At 47.0% G+C, this 25,497-nt stretch overlaps 1 protein-coding gene across 1 annotated transcript in view; it reads left to right on the top strand.

The window, feature by feature from the left end:
* The window catches only part of Dera (deoxyribose-phosphate aldolase), a 78,967-nt gene that overhangs the window by 35,446 nt on the left and 18,024 nt on the right, over nucleotides 1-25,497 (top strand). The window contains exon 6 of the mRNA XM_032905507.1: nucleotides 5,716-5,844. Within this exon, the coding sequence (XP_032761398.1) occupies nucleotides 5,716-5,844 (129 nt within the window). The remainder of the gene's footprint in view (nucleotides 1-5,715; nucleotides 5,845-25,497) is intronic.

The following is a 25,497-nucleotide window of genomic DNA, read 5'->3' as shown; positions in this document are numbered from 1 at the left end:
TTTTAATCCTTTTGCAACTTTAAAAGTATTTTCAATTGACACATGTCATAGTGCGTGTCAGCTATAACATTTTCGTAACACACACACACACACACACACACACACACACACACACACTTTATTCATATTCACCCACCATAAGCCCTCATTGGCCACTCTCTCCCTCGTTCTCTCTTCTGCTCCTGGGACATAGGTGTGACTGTACGGACACAGGCGCGTCCTTCTCCTCTGCATCCCCCCCCCCAGTTCCTCCTCTGTCCTCTCACCGTGCTCTTTCCGTTTCCTGCTTTAATGTCATTGTCACTTTCATATTAGCACTTTCCCACCCAAGCTGTCTGACATTTGCCCAGCGGAAGCTACTTCAAACTGGTTTCTGCATTCTTCCAACGTTCCCGTCGTTCTTCGGAACTCCTCCTGGTTAGAGAAGATGGTTCAGGCTCATCCTTGACTTTCTTAAAAGCCGTTAGTCTGGAAACAGCTGTTTTCCAAGGAGCTTGGGTCCTTTTATCTGGGTACCAGATACACGGACCACTGTTAAGATGCTGCTGTTCTGTGTGCACTCGGTGGTCAGATCTCGCAACTGCATGAACATATTCATGGACACAGCATTCATGAACGCATATCTACAGCTGTGTCTTGTTTGTCTGCCTTCCTATTCCTGTGTGTGTGTGTGTCTGTCTGTCTGTCTGTCTGTCTGTGCATGCATCCGTCTATCTGTCTTATGGGCCTTTAATTCATAGATATTCTATTATGATCCAGTACCTGAGGTGTTATCTATCCTCACACCCCCTCCTTTATTATTGTCCTTTCATGTTACAAGAAACCTTGTTCCCATGTATGAGGGACTTCAGTATGGTCCTCTGTTCGGTCAGTGTTCACACGGTCAGTTCCATTGTATATAACGTTATTGAAACGCTTTGAGCATCTCACTGGCCTAATACTGCTGACCTCAGTCGACAGATAGTGTCCATCACGCTCCCTGGCAGACTAAGTCCCTCCTCCTTCAAGGCTGTCCCACACCCGCTGTGACACACTAGTTTCCTGCCTGTCTCTGCTCTCAAGGCCCTGGGTAGCTGGTGCTGTCTCTCATCTCTGCCATCTCTGCAGAGATCCGCCAAAGGGCAGTTTCTGAGTTGTCTTTCCAGGCCAGCGGTGAGCCCAGGGCCCTCAGTTCTAACAGAGTGAACCAGGCTTTCATCTTCATTCTCCATGTGCCTGTCATGAGAAGCATAATTAATTGTTTACCCTCAAAATCATCCAAACAATTACTTTTACGTCTCTTCTCAGAACTGAACAATGGCTATGGAATGAAGTAAATGGAGCCTGGGAATAATCAGTAACTTTGTCAGGTGAATTAGAGACACGGGGCCTGGAAAGACCTGTTATAAAGTTTGACCACTACAGTGCATTGTTCTGCCTGAGGGCCAGCAGAGAGATTCATAAACTCTTTGTGTGTGTGTGTGTGTGTGTGTGTGTGTGTGTGTGTGTGTGTGTGTACATGTATACTGGGCTCTCTACTAGAAGTATTTGGGGACGTACAAACTTTTATTTTATTTCTTTAATTTTTATGTATATGACTATTTTGGTCACATTGATGTCTGTGCGTCATATGCATACCTGGTGCCCATGGAAGTCAGAAGAGAACATCCGGTCCTCTTATGAATGATTGGTGACCACCAAATCGGTGTGGGGTCCTTTGCGAGAGTATCCAATACTCTTAACCCGTGAGCCATTTCTCAAGTCTGAGGAAGTATAATCTTATTCAGAATCTGAAGACACAATTTGTTCTGTCCCATTATGGACTAGCAATAAGATTTTAGGATCCTTCCGCATTTCACCAGAAATGACTAGTCAGCAACGCACAGGAAACTCTCAGAATTTTGAAGAGGTGGTGCTTTGAAACTTAAGACTTTTTTATATTTTAATTAATCATACCTCATGGAGAATCATATTGGAAGGGGCATTTCCAATAACATCTACTCAGATAGTTAAGTAGCAATTACAGTAGACCTGTACCCTACTCCTGTCCTTTCTGTGGGGGAGAGGCATAGGGAGGGGACATTCATCCATCTATCTATCTATCTATCTATCTATCTATCTATCTATCTATCTATCTATCTATCTATCTATCCATCCATGTATCTATCAATCTACCACTTTCTCCTTGTTTTACTCATTTGTATCCAGAGAAAAGTATCTGTTGAGTGTGGTAAGAGACATGTGTTGAGTGTGGTAAGAGAGTATGGCTGGGTCCTACTTCAGCCACCAAGGTCTTTTATTGACACGTATCATGGTTTCCCGGCGTCTATCACTGATGTCGATGTGCAGACATAAAGCTACATGAGCACTAATCATGCTTCTTCTGGGCTTCTTTGGCTTGGGCTGTGCTGAAGCGGCTGGTTTTCTTGTGTGTAACATTTGAAAATCTTGCGATACTGTCATAAATCATAGGACAATTTTTTAGTTTGTTTTTGTCTGTAAAGTTATTTTTTTTTGCATTTCTGGAAGTATGTAAGAAACATATGGGAAACTATTATTAAAGAATAAATACCTATGAATTGCCCCATTCTCTAACATTCGCATGGGTTATTTTATTGAATCTTCCCAAAGGTATGTGAAAAAGGTCAGCCCCTCTGAATAGGCTGGAGAAGTGGGGTAACTCTAACACTCCCACGGCTCAACAGACCGCAACTGTGCCAGCTCTAGAGACTTCTGTTCAGAGGGAGAAAAGGAAAACCTCGGGACAGAGTGATGTCTCGGTGGATGCTGCTTAGCCTGATGACCAAGTTCAGTTCCCAGGCCCCACGTGGTGGGAGACCCAGCTCCTCCAAGACGTCTTCCGACCTCCACGTGTACTGTGCACAGGCACGCAGTACACGGAAGCATGGTAAACAGACAGAGGAAAGTGATGATATTGTAAACTTCCCAAGACAGCGTTCGTAGTTCTTTCCAAAGAGGTTGTGTTTTATGTTCAGATTGGAGCAGAGAGAGGGAGGACTCAGACAGCACGACTTGAGCACAGGATACGAGCTTGAGCCCTGGAACCCACGTAGTAAAGCAGGGCATGGTGGTACCCACTGCACTTCCAGCTCTGGAGGCACTGAACCATGTTCTGGATAAACCATGTAGATACCTGGGGTTCACTGGCCAGCCAGGCTAGCCAATAAGTGACCTGCAGTTCCATAAGAGACACCGTTCATCACTCTTGTCCTGTTCCCTTGAGACAGGGTCTCCGCGGTCCTACATATGTACTACATGCACACAATAGAATAAAATAAATAGAATAAAACTGAGCTATAAAGATACTTTCTCAGGAACAGATGATATTGTTAGCGCCATGAAATTAGTAAATGATGTGAGAAATTCACACATGGAGACTGAACGTGGCTCCTTCACATTCCTTCTGTTTGGGTTATGAGTTAAAGAACACACCCTCCATGGGTCTCCCCCGTGGGTCATTGACCACTGGCCTTGAGGGCAGAAGCGGTGCCATGAGTGTACTAGAAGGGAGACAGATTTAGTGAGACAACTCTATTTTTTAGGGGTAAGGTATATAAGGGCTGTTAGGGGTACAGGTGGAAAGAACTGATTGACCATAACACAGCACCTAATGATCCTGTGGGCAGGAAGCTAAGGCGGGACTTGAGTGTATTACTTACAGGGAACTCTCCAAACAAGGTCAGGCACCTACTCAGAGACACTCTCCAAGGCCAAGTAGAGAAAGGAAAGTTCCGCTGAGAGAGGCAGTCCTCTATTTTGCACCAAACTCAGAGAGCTATCCATTCATGGTGGACTATGACCTTAATAGCAGGGTTCTCCAACACCCTCTGGTTGGTGGTCATAAGACGCATCTAGTTCTTCTGCTTTGTTTACTGCGGGTAAATAAATTTAGTGGTCATTAAAAGAATTGTAGTTTTTTTCATAAACACAATCATAATCAATGGTTTAAGAATTCATTATTCAGATCAAAGTACAGTGGAGCAAAAGCTATATTAAATATCTTTAAAGATTTTTTTATCCATACAGCAGAATTTCTTGTCTCTTTAGGAGAATGGGTTAGGCTGTGAAGTAGGATTTGATTACACACACACACACACACACACACACACACACACACACACACACACACACACTGTTTAATCTTCATAATAACTATAAGGTTCATAGTACACTCTGAAGATAGGACTGAGGACCGAGACTGGACACAATGTTGCCTGGGTCCTGCAGGAAGTGATACAGCTGCAGTCCTCAGCTCCTCTCTGTCAGGCTGTGGAGCGTGGAGCCTGCTGTTACTTGCTTACCACAGAAGTTTAAGTCACAGGTTAACTGGGTTAGCATTCTTGGGTTTTAGACCACAATTCATCGTGTGTCGATTTCTCTTGAAGAACAATGTTTTCTTTAGATTCAGTGTCCAGAAAAGTCCTTCCACCCTAGTCACCTTCCTGAGTGGACAGGATATAAATTGTGACTGTGTGGAAGGGGGTTCTGATTTAAGACACTCCAGTGTCACAGTGGGCACTTAGGTCAAATGGCTTTCCCACAAGTCAGCTTAGGTTGGCAGGAGGTGGGGGGAGGTCAGACCTTCTGTGGGGACAATCTGGTGGTGACAGACTTTCATTCTTACCAGATGTCTTGTCTTGTGTTGTTTCAGTCCGTGTGTAAAACAGCTTCCCCTAAGACATATGCACAAGCCACCTTGGATGTCCTAGTAGATTTTCCGTTTCCTGAAGTTTGGAAACTACATGACAGTAGGTTAGGGGGAAAAGGCTAAATTCCATGCTGTCATTGACAGGTGACTCTTAAGTAGCTTTTGGTCCACTTTGGCTTGGTTTACTAACATTTTTGCCTCTTTACGAATATTTCTATTCTTTGTTTTACGTGTTTTATGTTTTGTGTGCATTTTGTTTGTGTTTTGTAAGTGTTTTGTTTTCTTGTTGTTTTTCCCTTGCTTTGATGTCTTTGAACTGCTTGGTTTACCTCGAGCTGCTTTCCTCAGTTTTATTCTGCCATATGTAGACACACGCACACCTCAGGCTGCTTGGTCTACCTGTCTCTGTCTAATCTACTTCTCGGGTTGGAAGTGAGCTAGGGTTAGGGTGATTGACAGCCACCTCAGCGCACACCAACCGTGAGCCTTCTTCACATGCATCCATGTCACCTGGGCAGGCCCATCACTTCCTTGTAGTTCTATGCTCACAAACCCTCTTCAGTCGTGGGCAGCATGTTCTTCCTGTATCAGTATTGCCCATCTCCCCAGAAAGATCTGCTTCACATGCTAACGAGAGAACCTGTTACCTCTGAGTAGAAGAATTCATAGGAACCATGGGATTTTTTTTCCTTGTGGCATAGTAACTGTATGCTGTATGTGTGGCAGATAAATTTGCTTTTATCTTCTCCCTCAGGTCAGAATCACATGGCAAAAGTAGAAATTATTTATAGTTTGCATGTCTTTGGAATGGTATTTAAGAGGCTTTATGACTCTTGACCCCAGGCCCGGGGCTTAGAAACAGTTTTATGGTGGCAAAGCATGTATTCCTTGTAGCAGGATGTGAACTGTGGCAGGATGCTCTAGGCGATATTAAATTGGGGTGATGTTTAGTGAGTGACAAGTGTTTTATGTGTCCTAAATCCGAAATGGGTTTCCCTGGCTCCAAAGAGTCCACGTCCCGATACTGCTTGCCCGCTTTGTAACCGTCTCAATATTTCCCTCTGCAGCCCTCTACGAAGAGATCACTCAGTTTCGAAAGGCCTGTGGGGAGGCCCATCTCAAAACCATCTTGGCTACGGGAGAGCTCGGCTCTCTCACCAACATCTACAAAGCCAGCCTGGTAGCAATGATGGCAGGTAAGCTCTGAGTATTCAGACACACTTCCTCCTGGGCTGATGGTTTTCTAGGGGAAACAAGTAGATGAAATCATTTGGACAAGATTGAAAGTGCTAACGTAACCCTTCTTTCCAGAGGACTGAGACATTTTTTCGTGAATGCATGCGTCAGACTTTGGGCCCCTGTCCACCTTTCTGTTTGTGGTATTTCTTTGCTGCGCTATCCCTATGTGGCAGTAGGTGGCGCTCTTGTTAGCAAATTGCCTTCTGTGCTAGTTGAGTCTTCATTGGTCAGTGTGCTGGAGAGGATTTCTCCGCGTGTTCGGCATTGAATGTTTCTGAGATCTGTCTCTGTGCTTTCCGAAGTGGCCCCTGCTTTTCTGTTCCCGCTAATATAAATGAGAATTAGTGTGGCGTTTTTCACACTTTCAGATAGAGGCTGACTCGTTGCCTCGCGCAGAGCAGATGGGTCGGCTCACCTTGGGCTTCCCCTGTCCCTCCCGAGTGGGTCACTTCAGCTCAGTTCTCTGCCCCTACTCTTGGCCCGTCCCACTCCTCCCCTTTGTGCTGTTGAATGATCTTTTCAGTGCTGATTCGATTATGACCTCCCTTCTTTACAGCCGCGTAGTCTGTTCCCCGGCTCTGCCCCTGTCTTCTGCTCTCTTATTTCCCTTCACCCCCTGCTTCCTCTGCATGGTCTGACCTGTTGAGCCCCTGCCTAGAAGATCTCTGTCAGAAACACCGCCCTCAGCAGGCCTGTGTCCACACCACTTCCTTCTCCACCTCTTGACTCAGCTTCTCCTCGAGAGCCCCATATCTTTCTATTAGATGACACGCCTTACTGTGCTGGGAGTGAGAGCTGATTTTGGGCTGCCTTACCAGGGGCCCTGACCCTGGGATGAAGATGCCTGGCTTCCCTGGTTCAGGCCATCCATCGTGGTCGCACTTTAGATGATTATACTGTTGTGTGCCTTTTGAATGCTCTGTCAGGCCTAGGGGATGGTTCCCTTGAACTCTACTGAGCATCGGCCCGGGCACTGGGGATGCCACAGCCTGGTCCCTGCTGCCGGGCACTGTAGGTATTTGTTGCTGCTGTGTCCTTTAAATCCAAATGCCTAACAGTCTGAGGCTAAGTAGGGATAGCGTACTTTGCACAGCGGCTCCCTGGGATGCTCTAACTCAACGTTCCACAGTAGAAGGCTCATTGTAACCCCGGGGCACTGCGTAAAGGCCCTCAGTGTGTTAGCTAGACGCGTGCGTGGTCCCCTTCTGTGTTCTTAGCCAAGGAAGAGACCTGTTAATCTTGGCAACAAACTAAAAGTTAGGGCCGCCTGCTGGGAACTGCAGCCAAACATGGCAGCAGCCACCTGTGGGTCACCGTTCGAGGGCTGCTGTGCCACTGTGCATACAGACTAGGCACTTGTCAGGACCACAGCTGAGCTGTCCCTGAGGCGTCTCATACCACAACTGGAGCACCACCATGAGGGAAGTGTGAGTGGTTGCTCTGAAAGGCCAGGCGTGGACCCTCTGCACGTGCTGCTCGCAGAGGGAAGGTGGTGTTGGGCCGCCCCATCCACTCTGCCCCAGAGAACCCTGGCTGGAAACTGCTGCTGCCCTTGCTTCCTGTCCACTTTGCCCTCTGCTGTGCTTACGGGCTCTGCTTCATCACTCAGCTGGCCCGTCGAGCGTACAGCTGTGGGGCACATCAGCAGATTCATTTTCGGTTTATCCTTCTTACGCTGTTACTGTAGCGAATGTGGAAAACACTGGGCTGTGTGGTGGAGCTGCAGACACATGGTACCAGTGGACTCCAGTCAGGTTGGCCTCCTCCCTCGCTCTCTTGCTTCTCCCCCCCCTCGCCTGTTCCTTCCCTCCCCCCTCCCTCCCCACAGGGGGCTTCCCCTGCCTTGTGTATGTTCTGTATGAGAGAATTACTGTCTCTTCTTTTGACCTTCCTTGTCTTTTAGTCCCTCCCCTCCCCCATATTAATAGCGCATTTCTAATTTCATAGGAGAAGCATATGACCCCACATAGGAGATCAAGCATGTGGCCGAAAAACTCACTTCACACATACACACACGCTTCTCATGTTTTGTCTTTTACATCTAGTCTGGCTCCAGTGTTTGGCCTGTGAGGTAGCTGGCCATGCTGGTGTCTGTCTGTGCTGACTTTGATTTCTTTGGGTACCCAGAAGCGATGGAGTTAGACTGCACAGTAGGGTCTGTTTTCAGTTTCCTGGATCCTTCTTTCTGGTCCGGTGAGGCCACAGTAAGTTTTCTGTTGTTTGTGTGCGTGTGCTCCCGGGATTTCAAACTGTGCACCTGCTGGACAGCTCTGCCAGTGAGTTCTAGGTCCCCATTGTTGACGAATCGTTTCAATGCCCCTTTATTGTCACGTCAGCCCGGACTTGATGAGGAAGCCTGGAACTCGCTGATTTTCTTACGGTCTCAGAGCTCCTGATACCTGCAGTCTGTGTCTGACCTCTGGTTTGCTGGCTTTCACTGCAGGGCAGCTGTTTCTTAAGAAGGGTGATGTAGTCCTTGCAGGGTTTATTTTTTTACAGCATTTCACAAATGCTGTAATGTGAAATGTCGCCCATTTCACAATCTGTATTTATCCTGCTGCTACATATAAATGAGCTGAAGTCTTTTTCAAATTTAGTGGTGTTTTGTATTTTTAAGTTTTCTATATAATGCACAGAATACTTTACAGTACAAAATACTTTAATTTTTCTGACTAAAAAAACCCATCAATCTCACGGAGTTGAGCTCACATTCTCTGAAGTGTGGGTGTTAAGTGTCCGTGCACTGTGAGAAGCTCAGACCGTGTGCTTCACTGCCTCCGACCACTGCAATCAGGAAGTAGAGCTTGGCTGTCACCCTGGTGGGGTCTGAGTGACTCTCTTACTGTGCTGCTGCTAAGAGGATGCCATAGGTATCATAACACGAAGCACTTCATGTGGTGAGTCATGTGGCGGCAGCCACGTAGGCATGGACCCAGAGCAGTAGCCAAGAGTTTATCTTACCTGCCGCTTAGAGGCACAGAGGGAGAGCTCAAGTCTGGCCTTGGCCCACATCCAGTCACACAGTTCCTCTGTCAAGGCCGCACGTCCAACTCCCAGATGTATGAACCCTTGGGGCCGTCCCCATTCAAAGCACCGTCGACTCTCTGCAGTCAGTTTTATGCATTTCACCTGCTTCCCCAGCTCCACAAGCACCGATCGGGTCGTACCAACACCCAGCGGCTTTGTCAGTTTAGAACATCGCGTAACTCGCATTGTGGCTACCATTTTACTTGCTGCTCCCCCAAATTAATAACTGGGAGCCTGCAAGTTTTCTTACAGGTGCTCCATTGCCACACAAACGCGCTGAACTGCTAAGATTACGGCTGTGAAGTTGTTCGTGCCTTGGTCCTAGTCTGATGTCTGTAGGGTCTGTAGTCACAGCTCATTCCTCATCCCAACAACTGTTGTTTATTTTTACTTTTTATTTTTCTCCTCTCCCGATAGATCTTGCAGGAGTTTTGCCGATTTTATTAGTCTTATCAAAGACCTAAACTTTTCTTTTTGTTCATCGTGAGTTAAGGTGTTTTCTAGCTTCCTTTAGTCAAGTTCTCTTGTCATCATTTAGAATGTTACTTAAAGTGTCATTTAGATTGAGACCTTTGGTGTCTAAATTTTGAGAGCTTTTTTGGTAACTGAACTCGGGTCCTCTGTGAGAACAGCATATGTGCTTAGCCACTGTGACATATCTTCTGCCCCCAGAACTATTTTGTTGAATAATATCTACCCCATGTTGTCTGTCTTTCCATCAGGGATCCTAAGTATGTAAGTGTAAGACAGAGTGATATTGCCCCATAGGCTGCTCAAGTCTTATCTGCTTAATTTTTCAATAACCATCACCACCACCACCACCACCACCACCACCACCACCATTATAACTGTTCTTAGTACTTTTGTTCTCCAAACAGAAAATTAGGAATTCCGTAGGCATTAACATTGTACATTTAACCACATGTCATATCCTTTATTTTGTATCTCAAGTTGGTTTTTAAGCCCACCCAGTAAAATTTATGCCAGTGTATAGGTTGGGGTTTGGAATTTTTGTCTGTTTGGTTTTTTCTTTGTTTATTTTGAGATTGTCATTTAATTACAACATTTCACTCCTATATTGAGCCCTTGTTTTTAAACTCCCTGAAGTCGTGTTTTCTATATCTATCTCTGAACTTATTGACAGCAGCTGACTTGAAGAGCCCCTGCTAACTTGTATATCTGAGTTATCTCAGGGTCTGTGTCTTCAGCTCCTAACTTCCTAGCCCCCAAACACCTTTCCTGCCATTTTCTAGCTACTAATAACTGGTACATAAGTCCATCAGTATTGTGATATGTCTGAATTCTCCACCAGCACCTTTGCCTGTTAGTTTAAAATTAAATCGTTACAGGTCTGTGGTTTGCGAGAACCATTTAGGTTATTTCAGAAACAATTCTTCTGGAGAAATGGAACTGTGTTAGTGCGGGTGCTGTTTGTCATAAATAATACCTTAGTTAACTAAGGCATTTGCGAGTGCTATGACCCACATGCCTACTCCCATATTTGAGCTGAAGTTGAAGCTCCTAGCTGGTGGTATTAAGAAGTAGAACATCAGCCCTTATGTGCGGGTTGTCATTTCCACAGGCACGAGCAGTCTGCTGTGTGTTTGACTTACTTTTGTTTGCTGTCTCTGTCTCCTGTGTACTCTCTGCCTCGCTGTGAAAGCTTCACAGTGGTCCTCACCAGTGCCGTGTTCTTGGACACTCCGGTCTCCAGACCTGTGAGCCAAAATAACTTGTATTTAACATGTGTTGTGTGCAGTATCTCATGATAGCCCCAGAGAGCAGACTGAGAGTCACCTAAGTGTCTCCCGTCCTCCCTTCTGTGTGACTCTTATTTAGTATTCTCTCAGAATAATTCCAGCGAAGGATCTCAGTCAGAGGAAGCTCTGGGCTCTCGTTCTTTCCCTGCATGACCTGACCTTGTGTAATTAAAATAATGTGTTATCAAACAACTGAGGTATGACAATACATTGTAAACCTTGCAAGCGATTGAACTCAGCATGAATCCTACTAGTCGTGGGAAAGGGGGCAGAACTGAATCTTTCCACTAGGCTGTTGCAGGCCTAATCAGAGTGTCACTTCTCAGAAGCTGTTGACTGTAGCTCCGGGAGACATGTGTGATGTTTCGCCGCGCTTTTCTCATCCATCCCAGAGCTTTGAGGATTGATGAAAATGTTAGATACGAACTCATTAGAGGAGAGATCTATAAAATATATCTGGTTGAGAATAACTATTAGTTGTAACCCAGATTCCTGCCCATGCAAACCTCTCACGTCTCTTTCACTTCTGTACTCCAGAAGCTGGAGCAGCTGTACAGGCGCCTCAGACATAGAGGCAAACGGAAGAGCACACAGCTCTAGGTTGTCGGGCAACTTTGGCCGAGCCAGGCTCACAAGAGAGAAGTGGAAAGGAATTTTAAGAAGCCAGGGGGAAAAGAACACATCGTTTACAGATTTGCCAGAGGTTCTGCACCCACAGCTCACTGGGCCCAGCCCAAGGCTTGAAGATGAGAATTCAGGGTGCTTCTGGAGGGGCTGATGTGCATGGGCCTTTGAGTTAATGGAAATCTGATGAGAGAAACACAAGTAAAGAAAGAGCTGGGGTGGGGGAGGTAATATGAGAAGAATGGGGGTTGGGTAAGAGGGGCTGTGTTCCCTTTCCTCAAGTCCCTAAACCATGACAAGGTAGGAAGTGCCTCGCTTGGAGAAAACAGAAGCAGGAGGCAGGCTGACGTCCTTACTCAGAGGGATTCTAGCCCAGCAGCTGCATGCTGCACCTTAGGAAGGCAAAGAGTAAAGAAGAACCTTCTTTATCTCTGGGAACGTAGTCTGCACGCGGGCTAACAAGCTCTCCTCCAGGTTATCCTAGGCCCTAGCTTCAGGAATAACACAGGCATGATAAATAGCGTGGAGTGGAGACGCACTGCAGATGCAATCGGGAAGTCATCAGGCTTGAACGGCCGATGCGGATCTGTGCGGAGAAGAAGCATTCGCAAAAATACGGGGCCGGAGGAGAGTGCACCTTACTGGAATGTGGAATGAGTTTTGAACTTGGCCAGAATTTTGTAAGGTAGAGGAAATAAAAGTCAGGGTGGGGAAGAGCAGGAGCCAGGGGTTAGCTGATTTGAAATCCAACCTCATAAGATCAGAGTGATGCAGGAGCAGCGAGGTGAAGTAGAGAAGTAGGAGCATAATGTAAGTGAGGTCATTGCATGGTAAAAGAACTGGGAAAGTCACTTGGACCGCAAGAAACAAAACCCAAACCATGCAGCGATTAAGAGCAAAATTAATACCTAAAGCTTTAATATGATTCCAATAGCAAGGGACACCAGAAGATTGTCACAAGCCATACTGAGCTCCCTGTCATGCTGCAAGTCTTCCTTGCTCAAGGAGCATTGATCCGGATGGTGCATACTGATCCCTGTGGTGTGCCAGCCTGATTGGTTATTTATTTATTTATTTATTTATTTAGTCCTTTTAAAACAAGGTCGTGTATTTCCATAAGTAAAAGTGTTTCACTTACACAAAGAAGAGCTATCAGTGAGACTCCCACTGGAGAAGGCATTAGAATATAGACGTGCTGCGGTAAAGACTGTGTGAAAAAGGCTTCCAGTTTGGGGATCAAGGAGGGCTGAGGAGGATTGCCCTTCTGGGTAAAAGATTTCTCCGAGCAGTTATTAGTAGCGTGGACAAACAGACAGCAGCACTGCATGGCTCACAGGACAGTGCAGCCCACGTGGCAGGAGTTGGGTTCCCTCCTTGTAGGTTTCAGAGTACAGGCTCTGTGAAGATCACCGTGACTGACGAGTAGTCCACAGGGCAGGTTGTGCCTAAAACAGTTCCGCAGGCGGGGAAAAGAATCTAGATGTAGTCACGCCAGTAATAGTGATTTAGGGCACCAAGTTACTATACGTCTGGCAGTGGTCACAGTTCCGTTAAAATGGAGTGGCCCTGACTAGCAGCCTGGAGCTGTGACCCAGAGGTTGTATTTCCAAGACAGTCTCCAGGCACTGCAAGGCAGTGGTGAGTCAGAACTTTATGAGACTTCACAGGCGATGGGGAGGGGAGGGAGCGTGGGAAGAACTTTCGCTTTGGTTTTTTGATCAAGGGAGAAAGGCTCAAGCCGATGTGTGGTTCAGGGGAGACACAGTGAGAAAAGCGCCAAGCACAAGGGGCCTCGTGGACAGGGCTTTCAAGTGTAACTTTGTTTACGCTTCCTTAAACTAGGCCGGGAAGTTAAACCACTTACAGGGTAAAACTGACTTGCTGTCCCATGTTTGCCCTGCCTGGCATCCACTCCCGCAACAGACATTTCTGCAGGTTCAGTCCCGCTCCCTCCCTCTCTGACCTTTGCTGAATGTGAAATAGAAGCTCCAGGAAAGGAAGAAGGTCACAGATGGTGTCCCTGGCCTGGTGGGTCGCCGCTCCAACACGGTGTCTTCCCTCAGGGTGCCCGGGTGCCCGAGTCTCTTCCGTGCGCTCTGGCCAGACAGCAGACACCTTACTTAACTGACTGCAAACTCAATCGTCCCGTTCCAACATAAGCTCATGTTCTGAGGAATCCGAGGTTACAATTTTGACATCTTTTGTTTGAACGTAATTCAACCCATAGCAAAAGAAATCAGGTTTCTTACTTCCGAGGAAAACATATGGAGTCAAACTCACCAACTTGAATTCAGGGAAAGAAGATTGATTTTTTTCCCCCCTTTAAGCAATATATGTTGTGTGGAATGGGGAAATCTAGTAAACATTAAATATTTCTATCTGCAAAAAGCATTTGGTAGGATTCTCAATGGGAGATTAATGGCTAAAATAAAGAAGGAGGCATTAGGAGATAAATTTGCTTATGAGCAAGCGACAGAGACTTACGGGGGAAGGAAATTCCTTCCAGATTGAAAACCAGTGACGTACAGCCCCAGCCAGGAAGCAGTTTGGGGACCCGTGGGCTTTTCACTTTATTTTTATTGGACTTTGTAATAAAAATACAGGTCCTCAAACAGTCCAAGACAGAGTGAGTAATACTGCGGGCATCAGTAATCAAAAGTTATTCTCCATCATAAACTAAATGACTGGAAATAAATGCTGACACGAGACTGCACCACGTGCTGGAATATTATAAAGCGGGGCCAGAGACTCTCCTGTGTTCTCTTCTCTTCCGCATGGGTGAATATTTCTTTATTTGATCTCAAAAAATATATTTGAGGGTTCCTAGGTTTACTTCATAAGAACAAATAAATGAAAAAAGATGTATTTTTTTTTAAATGCGGAAAGTTATGTTCTGAAGGAAAAACCGGCTGACAGGAGCTGAAGGTTATATTGCCATTTCTAGAATAAAGAAGCGAGAGACCCTCTGTGTTAAATGCTCAGCAAGCTTTTCAGTAGAAAGACTTAGGTAGCGAGGGGCATTCTGGGAATCAACAGCTTGGTTCTGTGGTCCTTGGCCCTAATGGAAGTGAATACAAAACAGTCATTGTTCGCCGGATTGAAGCTGCAAATCAGAGGGAGGGAACTGCAGCACGGAGCCCCTTTTCTTTTCAAATGTTAGCACAGCTTTTAAAAAAGTCCATGAACTTCCCAGTCATCTCCTATGTAATTTCTGCCTTCCCGGGAGCTAGTTAAGCAAGCGGGAAACGGGGTCTTCAAGTTGGAGTTGCGCCCTGCAACATTTTCTGTGTGTAAGTCACGAAAGAGATCTTGGCTCGTTCATCCGTCTCCCTGTTATTTGCCAGTCAAAGAGTCTAAACGAATGTTTGTAAGTAGACTGTGGGGGCCTGGGAGTGCAGCTCAGTGGTGGAGGGCCTGTCTGTCCTGTCCAAGGCTCTGGCTTCACTCCCTAGCCAAAGTTAAATAAGTAGACAGATAGTTTCTGTTGAAATGGCAAGGAGATGGTTAGGATTGTAAACTGCTAAACAAACAAACGAACAAGCAAGCGGGCCGGAGAGGTGGCTCCGCCGTCCAGAGCACTTGTCGCTTCTGCAGAGGACGCTTGCTCTGGTGCCAGCACCCACATGGCAGCTCACAGCCATCCGTAGTTGCAGTGCCAGCGGGTGTGACACTGTTTTCTGACCTCCAAGGCCACTAGGCCGGTGCATGGCATATAGACGTACATCTGTCTATCTACCCATGCACGTAAAATAAAAACGGATCTTTAAAATGGAAAAATGTTTGCCCATATAATGATTTTTTTTTGATTGTTTGGTTTTTAAGGAGTTCATTAACCCCAAACCTCTCATTCTACTGTGAGAAAACCTGAAATACAAAAATGTCCAAACTCGGGAGGAACTAAAATCTTAAACCCACGGAGAAGGTAAAAGAGCTACTGAGAGGGCTGTGCAGGCTCACTCTCCTTGGTAGGTCTTTTTGTGAGGATTTCCTGACGAGCTTCATAATTGCACCTTTGATAAATCCAACTGCCAGAGAATCAGGGGGCAACTGGGCCTGGGTTGACGTGGCACAGTGGGGTGGCGGTTACCTGGTGGATGTGGTGGTGGTGGGGTTACCTGGGTGGATGTGGTGGGGTGGTAGGGTTACCTGGGTGGATGTGGTGGTTACCTGGGTGGATGTGGTGGGGTGGTGGTGGTTACTTGGCACAGGGTGGATAATGCTTTCTCTGAAGTAGTTGGGAAATGGCCCTGAGTACTTCTGTTAGCGGGCAGGACCCTGAACTTCTGATCAGGACAGGACTCTTTCTTCCAAACCCTGCAGTTTAACAGTCATTTTAAGAGAGTCTCCAGCTTGGAAGGGACTCTTGGTAGCCAGCACAGGACAAGCTGCCTTTGTAAGTTGTCTGCTTGGTAGGCTGGACCTGTTTCCCCGAGAGGTCCGGTCCCATGGGTCAGCAGTTCTCTAGGCCAGTCCAAGGGCTTGGCCGCACCAGCCACCCTGTAGCACAGCGCAGCCTCTGAGCCACAGGCTGGTGCCCGTCTTCATCTTGCTTCTGCTTGTGAGGGGCATGGTTTCCCAGCTTTTAGTCATCTTTGTCCTTCACTGCCGTGAAAACAGACCATCGCGGCTTCTCCCATCTTCTACATGTTGGCTGTGGGGTTTGCTTGGGGTCCTGCCCCGTTCTGTGCTGTGTGGACTGAGAAGATGGCTTCTGAGAGAGAATGGAGACAGTGAGTGAGTGACAGAGCAGCCAGCACATGAGGCAGCACCCGTCTCTTAAGTCTTGTATTCAAGCTAAAAGCAGAGAGCTTGGTTTGCTCTGTGGGAACGAAGAGGTCACAGGGACGTCGTTTCTATCATCTCTTCCTGCCAGCCCACTGTGAGGGAGTCGGAAGAATTCACATGGCTATCGACCCTAACAAGTCTTGCTGGGGACAGATGTGAAGGACTGGGAAGTCACCCGATCCGTGTTGCAGAGGTGTACAGAGAGTTACTCCCGTGTGTGTGGGGAAAGAGGTGGAGGTGTGGCTGGAGAGTGGGAGGTCAGCCAGAAAGCATTTTAGAGCCTCGAACTGTCTGAGGGGCGCAGGCGTCCTCACAGTAGGGGCGTGGAAGGCTTTTAGTGTGAGGGCTGAGCACTGGACTGGCAAGGCACCCCTCCTCCATTCATTCTTTCAGTTAGTGGGGCCTGTGGAATGTTAGAATGTCTCCCGTGCCCAGCACGGGGGACAACGATGCAATCCCCTAACTCCAGACCCTTCGTGATGCTGGGACAATGCTTGCATTGACATTTTGGCAGCATACCTTCTCTGATGTGTGTTTCTGTTGGAGATGGGGAGCTTTGAGGAAACTGAGGTGACGGTGTGGCTGGCAAGGAGATGAAGCCGAGAAAGCTCTGCAGAGCAGGGGTGACTTGGGGCGTTGTCCTGGTCGTGTCTCTGTTTGTCTGATAAAGCACCCTGACAGTTAACGACTGAGGGGAGAAGGCTACTCAGCTTTCAGTTCCAGGTTGCCGTCCCTCAGTCAAGAGTAGAGTGGAGTGAATGCATGCTGGCCCAGCCCACGTGTTTACACCTCCCCATCACCTGCCTAGGAATGGCGCTGCCCACAGTGGGCTCCGTCTTCTCATGTCAATTAACAATCAGGACAGTCTCCAAAAGGCCATGCCCATAGGCTAGCATGATCTAGACAATTCCTTAAGGTTTTCTTCCCGGGTGGTTTTAGGTTCTGTCAAATTGACAGCTGAACATTAACCATCGAAAACATGTTAGAAGCAGAAACAATAGTAGCTGGGGACGGCCGTAGAGGAGCAGAGGCAAGAGAGCAGAGAGTGGTTTTGTCGGGACATGGGATCTGAGAGAAACCAGATTGTTTGCAGTCTAAGAGCCAAGGCCTCTGCTTCCCCTAAGACCAGACGCAGCCCACGCTGGTTGGGTTTATCACAGACTGGCTAGACTAGCCATCTTGACAATACATTAAAAAACAAATTCTAGCAAAAGTCACAAGGGTAAATAGGAGGCCGTTTTTCTATTTAGAATACATGAATGAGGTTCGGCCTATAAATCTAAGACAAGATCTGCTGCCAGCGCTCCAGTTACTCGTGGAGGAGGGAGAGGCCGGACATGCTCTGACTTCAGTTCTTGGGCCGCTGTTTTCTCACTGCGACCCAGGCATGAGCGCGCTCAGTTGCCTTGTGTGAAAAATTTATCACCAAGTGGGGCATGGGGAAGTAAGCTTCCTGTGCTGATAAGCTGCTAAATTGGGCAGGGACAACTGAGGAGGCTCCAAAGAGTCAACGTGTTGGGAGGGAACGTAGATCATGTTGCACGGAAAGCTGCTGGTGGAACGTTCCCTGTCATCACGCTGGTTTGATATTAGCATCCTAGTGAATAATTAAAAATGTGCCTGTTTATTTTTTAATAAAAAGGAAAAGCACGAAGTTACCTCTGCGTTTGCAATGATCCCCATCACTGCATCCATCATACGCCAAGGCCTTTTCTTAGCTTGTACGTCAGATGGCTAGAAAACGTCCTGCTTGATTCTGCGGTATTCGATGTTATAACAATACATTTCCAAGCCACAAAATAAAGACCTTTAAAACTACTTTTAGGCATTTGCAGTCCGGCTGGCATGTCCTCAGTTGAAAGACTAGTACGTGTGTTTTTCTGCTGCCGTTATTTTTGGAGTTCACTTCTCACTTCGTGTTCTTGCCAGCACCGTTCACTCAGGTGCAGTTGTTGCTCCTCCTGTCCCGGCCGTGATGTCAGACCCCACACTCCCAGGATGTGACCTGGCTCCTCCCTGTCATCAACATACTTCACCGTTAGTCTTGTTGGATCCTTCAAGGGTAGAATGAAAACATGCCCTGACTATTTTTTTTTTTAATTGCTGTTGGTTGTTTGTTTTTGTTTTTGTTTTTTTTTTTTTTTACTAATTATTTAATCCCAGACAAATGGCTCAGAGAAAAAGCAGCTGGTTCAGAGGCCAGAAAGGGGGGACACAGAGGGAGACACACGTGATGTCGTAGCCACATGGTTTGATCCTCTTATATTTTTGGTTGTGAGCTGAGCCTTTAACGGCTGAGCCATCTCTCCAGCCTGGTTTGATCCTCTTAAAGGACCCAGTTTGAGGAGCTCAAGGCATTTGAGACCTCGGGAACCCAGCGGTTCCCAGCAGTTTCTGAATGCACTGAGTCTGTGGAGTAACAATAGCATTGCTCTGGGGGAGGAGGATGATGGGGTGGAGGGCATCAGAGAAGGAACTCCCTGAGAAGAGGAAGACAGTGAGCTGAGAGGGTCTCAAAGACCAAGTGTCCCGTGTCCTGTCCTTAGAGCCAGAAATGGCTTGCAGGCTGTAGAAGTATTTGTTTTGGATAATGTAACGTGGGCTGGCCTTGACCTTGTTTCAGCCTCACAGATGCTGGGATTGTAAATCTCAGAATGCCCCAGCCCCAGCGTCCTCGTAGGAGACAGTGGTTTAATGAGCTGCAGAGGTGACCTGCCGACATTCCTGTGTCCTAAGTAAACTCCTCTTTGTCCGTCCAGAGTTCATGGGGACTCGGAGGCCTGAACACTCGGAAGGAGGAAAACTTGGGTTCTGGGTTGCTTGGCATTTATTGCCAGCCTCAATCTGGGGAAATACATTTTGATTCCAGCCAACCATGCATTTATGAGCTTTGGAATACAATCCATTTTTCGGTTGGAGAATTGCATTATTAAACTGTTCAATTTAATAATTAAAGAGAGAAAAATGCTCTTGGTTTATCTGTGCTGTCAACTAGCAGTCTAGTGCATGCAGATAACTTGGATCTGTGTCTAAAACCAAATGTTCAGAGATACAAATAGAGAAAAGATAAAAAGAAAAATCTAACATAATTCCCCCAGAGACCTCACATAAGAAGAAGGGCGCCACTGCAGAAAACAAAACAGAACCAAATACAATCACAAAACTCTTTACTGCTTGGTGACAATCTAGTTCCCACCAAATCTCATTCCTTTCCTTTATAAACCCAGATGTCTCTTGCTTCCTGGAACCATTATTAGGAGACTATGGGTAAATACTGTGATTCTCCATTTTTGTTAATACATTGAAAAGGGAATAAGGAGGCTTGCAAGGATGAGCAAGAACTGCTCCCACTGTCTCTGAACTGAGAAAGTGGAGGACCGTCTTTCAACAGTCACTGTAACTTATGCCACCTCACCTGTTTTCCTTTAAAACAAGAGTATGTCTACAAATGCGTCCTGTGTCTGATAACAACAAACAGGGGACTTCTCTTCATAAAAGTCCTATTTCAGAAAATCAAGGCGAATTGGAGTCTAGGTGTTGTTTTTGTTTTGTGTTTGAATGAAAGAAATCCTACTATAAATGACGACCGAGCTGCCTCCGGAGACTGTAGGATCGAGATTTGAACCATCGATTTATAAGGATTTCTTAGTGTCTCTTAGTGCAGGCGTTCAGGGGCCTTTTGACAAGTTACTGGGATGCATGAAGCTGTTTTAAGACTTAGAGTCCGTGGGTAATTAGCTAAAGAAGAAAGGGGAGAGCCGAGGTTTTGGTTTCCTACTCTATAGAGCTCACATTTTTAAATTTGATGAAAAGACAGAGTCAAAGTTAAAACATCGATCAAGTTTCTTTCTTTTCACACAGTCGACAGTCTACTCGAGAGCACATTTTTGTAAGCTTGTTATAGTAAAGTCAACAGCATGTGCTTGGGAAAGCCCGGGATTGGTTCTAGGAAAGCAAAGTCAAGGTAGAGAGAGATTCTCCTGAAGATTAGCACCCGCCAACAAGTGAAGAACGGAAGCTTGTGTGTTTGGAGACTCCTTTCAGCTAAAATCTGGTCACTCTGTTGTGTTCTGCTAAGCAGTATTTCAGCACCAACCTTTGTAGGAAAGGGTTGTCGTGGTCTAAGAACTTCGGGGGATACTGAGTACCATACAGCCCTGCCAGCCAGGCTGCACTCCCTTCTGTGAAAGAATGTGGTTTATGGAGCTGGAAAGGCTCAGCAGGTGAGGGTGCTTGCTGCCAAGGCTGATGACCGGAGTTCAGTCCTCAGAACACACAGGTTGTAAAGAAACTGATCCTTGCACATTGTCCGCTGACCTTCACATGTCTGTTTAAGCCCGTCATTCCAAACTTACGTCAGACTGGCAAAGTTTCTCTCATCCTCGTTAATACCAGACCCAAGAGGAGAGCAAAGCCTTGCTAGATCCTGCCAGGTCCTATAGACAGAGCATGTGGCTCCATGGAGGACAAATGTTTAAGCAGGCGCCATTGCAATGAGCTCCTAACTCTTCAGCGTGTAGTGTAGATATAAGTGGGACAGTGTTGCAAAGTCTCCCCTGCAGTAACTTTCAGTGTTGCTCCCCATTACTGTGTTAGAGTCACACAGCCGACGCCCGTCAAAGTTTACACCTGTGTGGAGGGGGCACCAGGCTCACCGGTGTGCAACAGCATCTGTGCAAAACTTGAAAACATCTTATTAATAATTTTTAAAATGTCCAAGGTATGCCAATATGGTGGCTTAGCTCGTAATACTAGGATTTGGGAGGCTGATGCAGGAGGATTGTCAGGAGTTTGAGGCCAGTCTGGGCTGCAATAGTTAGTTCCAGGCCGACCTTTCTTCCAGTTGGAAACCTGGCTCATAAGACAAAAGTCCGTGAAGTGGAGAGCAGCCTAGGTTCTGCCTTCCTCCTTCCTGCCTCTTCTCCACCTATGAAGGTTAAGTTAGAGCCTTCATTCACCAAGAGTAAGGAGCCTCCATAGCAGACAACTGTCTCTGCACTGACCCCAGTCTGGACACTTGACAGAGTCTGATAATTGGAAAAAGGAGAGGAGAAAAGTTGTACCTCAGTTGTCCAGTTCCGCTGTCTGAAACCATGATGAGGATCATGAATGCTTGGTCTCTAAGTGAGCAGCCCTGGTTGTGTGGAAGCCACCCCAGCCCTCTTCAGTCAGGAACTCCTGCTGGTGATCAGGAACCTGTCATGGTGTCCCAGGGATGTCTCCTGACTTCTTTTCTAGCTCTTCACTGCATGGCTCAGCGTCCCCCATTCCTCTCCATCCAGGGCCAGAGGCTTGTTGATCACAGCCAAGTACACGACTCAGGATGTAGCAGCTCTTCACAAGTCCTGCTAGCAAGGCCGAAGAGGTCATGAACTGTCCCCAAGCCTGGGGGTGCTCACCTGCTGCTGCCCCCAGGCTTTCTAGAAATTCCTGCTTGACTGCTTTAGTCTTGAAGTGTGGCTTTCCCCTTGGATGCTTCTAGACTTTTCTAGGAAGATACCCAGTAGAGTCCCGAGCGTCCCGGGACTGCTTGGGTTTCGGGTTATTTATAAAGCGTCTCAAGCAGTGCTTCCTCCATGCTGAGTGCTCAGTGTTTACTGAAGAAAGTAAATTAAACAGCAGCTCCTGTTTATGGACGGGCACAGCTGGACCCATGGGGTCTAGGTCGGGAAGTTGTGTCCCTTGTGGCCATTTGCCTTTTAGAGCCGGTATACCATGCAAAGGTGTACCTGGTGACACTTGCATTATACTTTGTCTTGTTTTCTCCCATCACTACTGTCCTGTCTCCCTCTCCTTCTACTTCCTCTCCCCAAGTCCCTCCTGCTTTCATAGTGCATGTTTTCTATCCCTCCTCCCCCAAAACCTCTCTTCCTCCTAGCCCCCTTTCTACTTTCAGGTTCCAAGCATAGATATACACAAGCATGCACGCACACACACGGATACATACAGACCAATGCATGTATATGCACACGCACACATGCACACATGCATGCACACACACATGGATACAGACTGATACATGTATATGCACATGCACACATGCATGCACACACACACTTGCACACACAGGTGTATAAATTCAAGTCTAGATATTATGTGTGTGTGAAAGAAGACGCAGGATGCTAGTTTTTCCGAGTCTGGCTTACTTGGCTTACGTAGTAATGATGGACGCCCTCCCAGTATGAGTCATTTAGATTCTCCCTGTGAGTCACTGCTGAGGCCATCCTGTTCCTGGGCCCCTCGTGGCTCACGGTGGGATGGTGAGGCATCACCAGCTTCCAAGTGTGAGATGTCACCGTCCCTCAGCTCCTTCTGGTCTAGTATCTCCTCACTTGGCTTCTGCAGACTTGAATGTACATTCTTCCTCCATTTTCTGCTGATTCAGAGCCATATATTCTCTCTTTATTGGCTGCTCTGTCTTTCTGGAGGAGCTGCCTAAAAAGAGACAGGGCCCCTGTGGTCCTGGAGGAGTTGTCCAGACAGGGTTGTAGAAATGTTCCCATTCGACTCTCCAGTAGTTCCTGTGAGGGCCCGCTGCCCTGCGGCTTCTGCCTGCTAGTTTTTCCTAACACTGTGTGAATGGCTCTCACACCCTCTTGCTGGCCATTTCCTTCCTTCCACAGTGTATTCAGTTGGACCTTGCTTCTTCTACAATTTCTAGTGGAGACGGAGTGGGGAGGTGGAGGTCTGCATAGGCATGAGTGAGGCAGACAGAACATATGTACGTGTGTGGGGCGTGTGTGTGGACACAGTCACAGAGTGTGACACCCATTGGAAGTGGATAGATGTGGGGAGTCACTGAACTCATCTGCAGGAGAAAAGTAGACAGTCCGTCTCTTAGGGCTTGGTGTTGCATGGATCTTTACCATGGTAGCTTCCAGAGCTAGCCTATCGATGCAGGCAGTCACTGTGCTTGCCATGTTGGGTGTGGCACTGCTCTAACTCTGTAGGTCGTTTCCTCATGCAGGTAAGCCATCTGTCTGCCATAGTTCTGATCCTGTGTTTATGCTCCCAACAGGAGGAAAGCCACAGCAATGGCAGTTGTGCTGGCCCTGGTAGAGTTCTGACAGGGAAGGGAGGACTAGAGCAGAGCCGATAGGGCAGAGACCATTTCTGCAGAACAGTGAACTGTCTGGTAGGAAGCAGACAGAACTGTGGTATTCGGAAGCCTGGATGTCGCATTGAAGAAGCCTCTGTCCAAATCTCATGACAAGGATGCGTTGTTGTTCAGCCACGGTGTCTGTGGATGTTGGCATCTTCATCGCTGATGGCTGCTGAGTTACTTCATGGATTTATGATAGGTATAGAACACGTGTAGGTGAAGCTCGCCTCTGGAGTAGCTCTCAGAAGACATCTAGAGCGTGCTACTCCTACATACATGACCCTTCATGTTGATATATCTTGGTCACCGTTGTAAGAAATACCAAAGGTTGGTGATGCTTTTATGAACAGCATGTCAGAACAGTCAAATACTAGGTGGGATTCATATCTCAGACTGTGCAGACTCCAGGTATGTGCCTGTGTGCCCTCGATGTGTACGCATGCACATGTGTGTGTGTGTGTTTATGAGTGGGCATGCACATGTGAGGGTGTGCATTTGTGTGACGGCCAGAAGTAAACATCGAGTGTCTTCCTCAGTCTTTTCCACCATGTTCTTGTAAGGCGGCCTCTCACTCTTTACCTGGATCTTCCCAGTTCAGCTAGGCTGGCTCCAGTGGCCCTCAGTGATCACTCTGCACGTCCCCCTATCAGCACGGAACGGTACGTGCAGGCCATGGCACAGCTTACTTGTTAATGTGGGTGCTCCGGGGTGAAACTCAGGTCCCTGTGCCTGCACGTGAGCACCTCACTCACTGAGCCACCTCCCCAGCCACACAGCTCAAGGGTTTGCAATGAAAAGGTCACAGTCAAACCACTTCTGTCTGTCTGTCTGTCTGTCTGTCTCCTGATGCTCTTCAGATCTTTGTGTTTAAAAAGGGTTGTAATCATTCGTTTCCGGGTATTAGGTTAAAAAATAAACAAAAACAAAACCCTGGACTAAAGCAGCACAGAGAAGCTTCTCACGGCCTTTTGTGAGAAGAACATGTCCATGGGCTTCCAGACGTGGGACGTAACTGCCTGTCTGTCACCCCAGGTGTGTCTTCTCCCTTTATAGGCTATCGCCGCAGATCTTGCTTCCCATCTCAGTAATAAATTTAACAGTCGAGTTGCTACTTCTTCCCTGGGCTTTACGTTTTTAAGTTCTCTGTGCCCTTTGGGTCTTGACATTGCAGAATGTCACTTAAATACATGGACGTCTGCTCTGAAGACCTGCGCCTTAGGGGAAGAGATAATGCCTACCCTCAGCAGTGGTCCTTACACGTACTACGGGCAACATTAGATACACACGAAAAATTAACTGGAGGCGCTGCGTCCACCGAGCTGAAGTCAAAGGTGGTTGTGAAGTCCTTGCCATGGCGATGGGAACTGATCCTGGGTCCTAGGCAAGGGCAACATGTGTTCTGCACCGCTGAGCCATCGCTCCAGGTCTGTCTTAGGGATTTTTGAACAATCCACCTGACACGCCGTCACAAGCTGCTGGTGAGCTTTGCCGATTGTGCTCATCCACTAGCTGAGGTTTTCGGGGCCCCTCCCTTCCTTCCTTTACCCGAGAGCCCCTCTTTCCTTGGAGAACCGCAGCCACTGGTGGTGGCTGAGTTGAAAGGAAAGCAGATAAAAAGGAAGGGGTGATGAGTTGTGGTCCCCGCAGCTGATGGCCACCCGGGAGCTCTGGACAGTAAAGGCTTTACACCGAGAGCTTCACAGGCACCACCCATCTCCAGATCTGCTCATGGGAGGCCAACAAGTTCTCTGGGTGCCTCAGAGCCATCGCCGGGAGATAAAGCTCCCTGCAGAAAAATTAACACAGCTTCCTTCCTTTGTGAAAGGCAGGCCACTGTGCAAATCAACTCTCCAGACTCACCATCAATTGTTGGGGGGAGAAAAAGATTTATGATGACATTGAGGTATGATAATCTCAAGTATGTAGTGCATTGTTTTTAAAGGCTTTGTGTTTAAAATTCATAGCACTTTCTAATCCTGATAAAGTAGCCTAATTTTCCAGCTGGCTTTGTTCAGTAAAATGTATTTCTAAATCCATTTTAAGCAGCTATTTCTTCAATTTGAGTAATTTTCTCTCGAGTTAATAGATTCCACACAAGCATACCTGACTTTTAATGTTAATATATACTATACATTCCGAACTCGCTCATGACAGTCGCGAGCACAATCAAAATGAAGTTCGGCTGTTTAAAGCACAGCCTAGTTGTTAGTCTGTTAAAAGGCACTTCTCTCTTACTCTTCCTGGCCAAAATATGGTGATAACCCACTGAGTTTTCTTCCTCGTGTGGAGGGTCCTTCTTCCTCTCCCCTCAC

This window comes from Rattus rattus, chromosome 6 (genome assembly GCF_011064425.1).
Source record: "Rattus rattus isolate New Zealand chromosome 6, Rrattus_CSIRO_v1, whole genome shotgun sequence".
Taxonomy (NCBI): Eukaryota; Metazoa; Chordata; class Mammalia; order Rodentia; family Muridae; genus Rattus; species Rattus rattus.
Note: the sequence above shows the minus strand (reverse complement) of the source record. Positions and strands in the feature narration are given on the sequence as shown.